Below are 5878 nucleotides of genomic sequence, written 5' to 3'. Positions count from 1 at the left end.
CTGTCACACACAGAGCCGCAGGTTGATCAGGGGATTGTGGAGCTCCCCCCTATCAGGCACAGAACAGGGCTGATCAGGGGGTTGGGGCGCCTTCCCCTGTCACTCACAGAGCCGAAGGGCGATTGGGGGTTTGGGCGCTGCCCCCTGTCATGCTGATCCCAGTGCCGGGAGGCCTCACTGCTCCGCTGATCCCAGGTGCCGGGGGGGAATATTAACCCTTTTAACAATATAGAAAAACAGGCCTGGTGCACGGGTGGGGGCTGGCTGGTTTGCCCTGAAGGGTGTCCTGGATCAGGGTGGGGGTCCTCACTGGGGTGCCTGGCCAGGCTGGCTGAGGGGCTGAGGGCTGTTTTCCGGCTGGCGGGTGACAGAAGCTCCCAACCGCTCCTTTTTTTCTTTTCTTTTTTTTATTCTGTGCCAGCTTTAGCTCTGAGGCCTCGCTGCTGAAAACATTGATACAATGTTGCGGTCCGGCTGACTGAAAGCCGGTTTCTGGGGTTTTGTTTAGCTTCTTATTTGCAACATAGTACATAGTTGCTTAGAGTTGCAGCTGAGAGGCCGGCAACTCAGGCGGTGAACGTTAGAGTCAGCCGTCACTGGAGCAAGCAAGCCTCCCTGTTCGCTTCAGTGCATGGCTGCCGGCTGCCATCTTGGCTGACAGTTAATTTGCATAAGGATATGCTGATTAGCAATGGGAAGGGTAGCGTCGTACGCTAATTACCATGTTCTCTTTTATTAGTGTAGATAAGTGACCTTCAAATTCAACATGTCCAATGTTTCTACAAAATTTTCTCAGTTTAAAACATCATTATCTTGAGCCTATTAATCAACATGTAAAACTTAGGGGTTCCTCTTGAATTCTTTGCTTTCCCTTATATATTGCCTAGATCCAACACATCACTTAAGTCCAGTGTCTTTTCAAGACTACTTTACTGAATCCTATTCTCATTTTAATTGTATTTAACATCTCTTGCCTATACTGATATCATAGCTAATTGACCTCCGCATCTGCTCAGTCCTTACTCCAATCCAGCACCCCCATCATCACTAGGGTTACCTTACTAAAATATTAATTTAACTTCCTTACAATCTAGAGAAGTAGCGACTACTACATATAAGGAAACTGAGTCAGACAAGGTGGTAGAAGTAGCTAAGTAGAAAAGTTAAAAGTAAAACAACATGCAACCTGGTCCAGAAACTGTACCCATCATCTTTCATGAAATACACAGCTAATGCTCTTTATAGTGATAGCCTGAGCTTCACAAAATATAACATAAAACATTCATAAGTTTAGAAAATAAGAGATAGTCTACCGTGTAAAAATGGTTGAAGTCTAAGTAAGTGTTCTTTAAAACTTTCTAGGTGACCATACAGGAAATATATAAAAAGTCTTAAGGAGATCAAATAGCCAATCTGTCAAAAGAGAAACAAAAAAGCATTTTTGTGTTGCATCAATAAATGTTTAAAAACCATAAAGAAAATAAACCATTTTCTTATTACATTTGCTTTTGATGGAACAATTTTAAACTCTTGAGATTGTGTGCTTTTGAAATAATTCTAAAACATTTATATCAAGGTTGAAATACTGGTTCAGCCAAAACACATTTATAAATCATCTCTACATTACATATAACGGCCAATACTGAATGATATTCTGTTCTGTGTTCTTTAGAACAGTATTTTTCAAATTGCAAGCCATGGTCTTTAAGTGAGTCATGAAATCAATTGAGAGGGGATTTTAAAATAAAATACCATAGTACATTGCACAGTTCCTCATTTCACTTATATATAAGTGAGTATGTTTTAATGTGTGTGCTGGATTGCAATGCAAAATATATTTCTCCCTATGGGTCTCAGTCCAAACAGTTCAAAAACACTGTTTTAGGTAGTTTGAGAAATAGTCTTCCTATTCATAGTATTCTGTACTAAGATCCCCATTCCCTCATGAAAAAATATCATTACTAAATAAAGATAATGACTTATTTTTGTGAAGTTTAAAATACATGCATAGCTAAAACAGTTTTTTCACATAGACAAGAAAATGGAATATCTTCAAAATCATATGATATGCAAGATTTCACAGAAAATAACCAAAAAACACCCCAACTAAGTATGGAAATAAAGAGAACACATGCGCTTTTAGTTACTAAATCACAAGATCATGGAGAACCAAATAATCTTCTCTATATATAAAAGCCTAAGTGACCGAACTACCAAACGACCGATCAACCAGTCACTATGATGTGCACTGACCACCAGTGGACAGATGCTCAATGCACAGGATCGGGCTCCCTCCTGTCTGGATTGGGCCTGTGGGGATCCGGCTCCCTCCTGTCTGGATCAGGCCTATGGGGATCGGGCCTGTGGGGATGGGACTCCCTCCTGTCTAAATCGGGCCTGCAGGGATCAGGCTGAAACCAGCTATCTAACATCCCCTGAGGGGTCCCGGATTGCAAGAGGGTGCAGGCCAGGCCGAGGGACCCACTGGTGCACGAATCCCTGTACTGGGCCTCTAGTAATAATAATAATAATAACTATCACTATGTCAATGTCAAACTATACGTGTATCTAAATCCTCTTAACAATAATGAAGAGAATTATTGGATCTACATGTAAAAAAAAACAACAAAAGAAAATCTAAAAATGTTTCTACACAGTCTCAGTGACTCACCTACAACTATCAAACAAATAAGTGTCATTACTAGACTTTGAACCCAGAATTGTATGACTTGCACCAAAAGTCATGAACTTTCTATTACAGCAGGGATTTTTCCCAATATTTTTATCACAAACTTATATCAGTAAAATAAATTCTGAGAATTCATCATCAGTATTTGTAAGTGTATCCTTAAATTATAACCATATACCATTCATAGACTTAAAAAAATAAATAAAATGTTTATAAGGTATGCCCAAGATATCTTCTCATATAGACCACTTTGATATATTTCTGGGCCTCTCTAAGAAATTGAAGTGAATAACTAATCTGAAGAAATTTAGGATTTTGCAAAGGATTAAAGATTGGCATTAAAATAAAAATTAATGTTTTAAAATTTAATATGAGAAAAATAGAAAACTAACTGAGATGCATATCAGTTTGATCACTGTATTATACCCCAATTTGGTCATGAGTTTTACCTGATCTAGAGTCTGTCCCTCATTATAGCTATGCTTGAGAAACAGGTTTTTAAAACTTTCCTTTATAATATTCTGAAAGGCCAGATTTTCATTGAAAACTCTACTTTTGTATGTCTCTAAAGAATTCAGGAACTTTCTGTGCATCCTGCCTCATGTATCGTTTATCAACATAGTCTCTCTGTTGCTTGACAACTCAAGCTTTGCCTCCTAAAGCTCTGCTTGTCAATTTCTCTTCCTTTACTCTCCCATCTTCTTTTCCTTCATTCTTTACCCCCTTCTCTCCTTCTCTTTCCATCTCTTCTCTTCTAGCCTTCCTTTTATTTCTTTATAATAAAACTATAAAACTACTAGTTAAGCTAAATTTCTTTTACTAACAAACTTCCCAGCAGGCAACATGATCACCACACATGACATCAATCCAGGAGCTTATAAAACATGAACTACTGGAAGATGATTTCCCATCTGATGGCTCTAAAATGGCTGGGAATACTGAGAGAACAATGATTTTTCTCAAACTGAGCAAGCATTTTAAAAAGTGAGCAAGCATTTAAGGTGATCTGTTGGTATTTTTAAATGAAAAAGTGGCATTTTAAAATCCTTAAAATAGGAGAAAAGCTACATATACTAAGATGTAAGAATACACTTGATTTTTAATTGAATCCTAGAGGCCCAGTGCATGAAATTCATGCAATGGGGGGGTCCCTCAGCCCCACCTGCACCCTTTCGCAGTCCAGGAACCCTCACTCCTTACCGCCCACCTGTTCACTGCTCCTTACTGCTTGGCTTGCTGCTCCTTAGTGCTGCTGCGGAGGTGGGAGAGGCTACCGCCACTGCTGCTGCGCTAGCCAGCCATGAGCTCAGCTTCTGGTTGAGCGGCGCTCGCCCAGTGGGAGCACACTGACCACCGGGGGGGGCAGCTTCTGCATTGAGTGCCTGCCCCCTGGTGGTCAGTGCGCATCATAGGAACTGGTCATTCTGGTTGTTCCACCATAACGGTCAGTTAGGCTATTATTATATAGACTAGAGGCCCGGTGCACAAAAATTTGTGCACTCTGGAGGGTCCCTCAGCCCGGCCTGTGCCCTCTCGCAGTCTGGGAACCCTCAGGGAATGACCACCTGCTGGCTTAGGCCTGCTCCCCGGGGGATTGGGCCTAAGCTGGCAGTCAAACATCCCTCTGGCAGCCCGGGAGCCCTCAGGGGATGTCCACTTGCCAGCGGGGAGCAGGCCTGAGCTGCAGTCGGACATCCTTAGTGCTGCTGAGGAGGCAGGAGAGGCTCCCACAACCACCGCTGTACTGGCAGTCATCAGCCTGGCTTGTGGCTGAGCAGAGCACCCCCTGTGGGAGCACACTGACTACCAGGGGGCAGCTCCTGCATTGAGCGTCTGCCCCCTGGTGGTCAGTGTGTGTCATAGTGACCAGTCATTCCCAGTTGCTCTGCTGTTAGGGTCAATTTGCATATCACCCTTTTATTATATAGGATAGAGACCTGGTGCATGGGTGGGGGCCAGCTGGTTTGCCCTGAAGAGTGTCCTGGATCAGGGTGGGGGTCCCACTGGGGTGCCTGGCCAGCCTGGGTGAGGGGCTGATGGCTGTTTGCAGGCTGGCCACAGCCCCCAGCCACCCAAGCTCCCAATGGAGGCTGGCTGGAAGCAGGTATCTGGGATTTATTTAGCTTCTATAATTGAAACTTTGTTGCCTTTTGCGGAGGCCACAGCCGGCCAGAGCAGGTGGGAAGCTTGGCTTCCTCTATCGCTGGGGCAACCAAGCCTCCTGCTTGCTCCAGCTCCGTGGCTGCTGGCCGCCATCTTGGTTGGGTTAATTTGCATATAGTCGCTCTGATTGACTTGTGGGCATGGCTTGGGCATAGCGAAGGTACAGTCAATTAGCATCTTTGTCTTTTGTTAGTGTAGAATAGAGGCCCGGAGCACGAAATTCGTGCATGAGAAGGGAGGGTCCCCTCAGCCCAGCCTGCACCCTCTCCAATCTGGGATCCCTCTCACAATCCAGGACTGCTGGCTCCTAACTGCTCACCTGTCTGCCTGCCTAATTGCCCCTAACTGGCCCCCCTGCCAGCCTGATCACCCCTAACCACCTCTGCCTGCCAAACTGATCACCCCTAACTGCCCCCCCTGCTGGTTTTGTCACCCCTCCTGGTCCCCCTTTGCTGTCCTGGTTGCCCCTAACTGCCCACCCTTCCAACCTGGTTGACCCCAACTGCCCTCCCTGCTGGCCTGGTTGCCCCTCACTGGCCCCCTGCTGGCCTAGTCACCCCAATCTGCCCTCCTGCCAGCCTGGTTTCCCCCAATAGCCCCCCTGCTGGCCTGGTCACCCCAACTGCCCCCCCTGACAGCTTGGTCACCCCTCATAGCCCCCCCCTTCTGGCCTGGTTGCCACCAACGGCGACCACGGACAACCAGCATGCGAACCACTCTTTCTATTGTCTCGATAGAAAATGATATTAAAAAAGCTGCCGCCATATGTAATTGTAACTCAGATGTGCACTCCCAAAAAGTAGGACACAATGAATGAGACAGTTGATTAATAATAACAGTATATATTTTTTATCTCGGCTTTGTGAAACTTGAGGTCTTCATGTACCTTTAAATATTGCAACTTATATTATTTTCATTTAAACATTTACTCTTATGCTAGTTTTGTATTGCAATTTGAGTCCTTTTCCTGAACGACATTCCCCTAAATGTGCATCCTCCTACTCACTAATAGCCACAATTGGCTCC

At 44.5% G+C, this 5878-nt stretch overlaps 1 protein-coding gene across 1 annotated transcript in view; it reads right to left on the bottom strand.

The window, feature by feature from the left end:
* The window catches only part of TMEM232 (transmembrane protein 232), a gene marked incomplete at its 5' end in the record, with an annotated part of 170514 nt that overhangs the window by 129001 nt on the left and 35635 nt on the right, over positions 1-5878 (bottom strand). The window contains one exon of the mRNA XM_023756316.1: positions 1314-1413. Coding sequence (XP_023612084.1) covers positions 1314-1413 — 100 coding nt within the window. The remainder of the gene's footprint in view (positions 1-1313; positions 1414-5878) is intronic.

This window comes from Myotis lucifugus, unplaced genomic scaffold (genome assembly GCF_000147115.1).
Source record: "Myotis lucifugus unplaced genomic scaffold, Myoluc2.0 scaffold_0, whole genome shotgun sequence".
Taxonomy (NCBI): domain Eukaryota; kingdom Metazoa; phylum Chordata; class Mammalia; order Chiroptera; family Vespertilionidae; genus Myotis; species Myotis lucifugus.
This window is presented reverse-complemented; position numbering and strand designations above follow the sequence as displayed.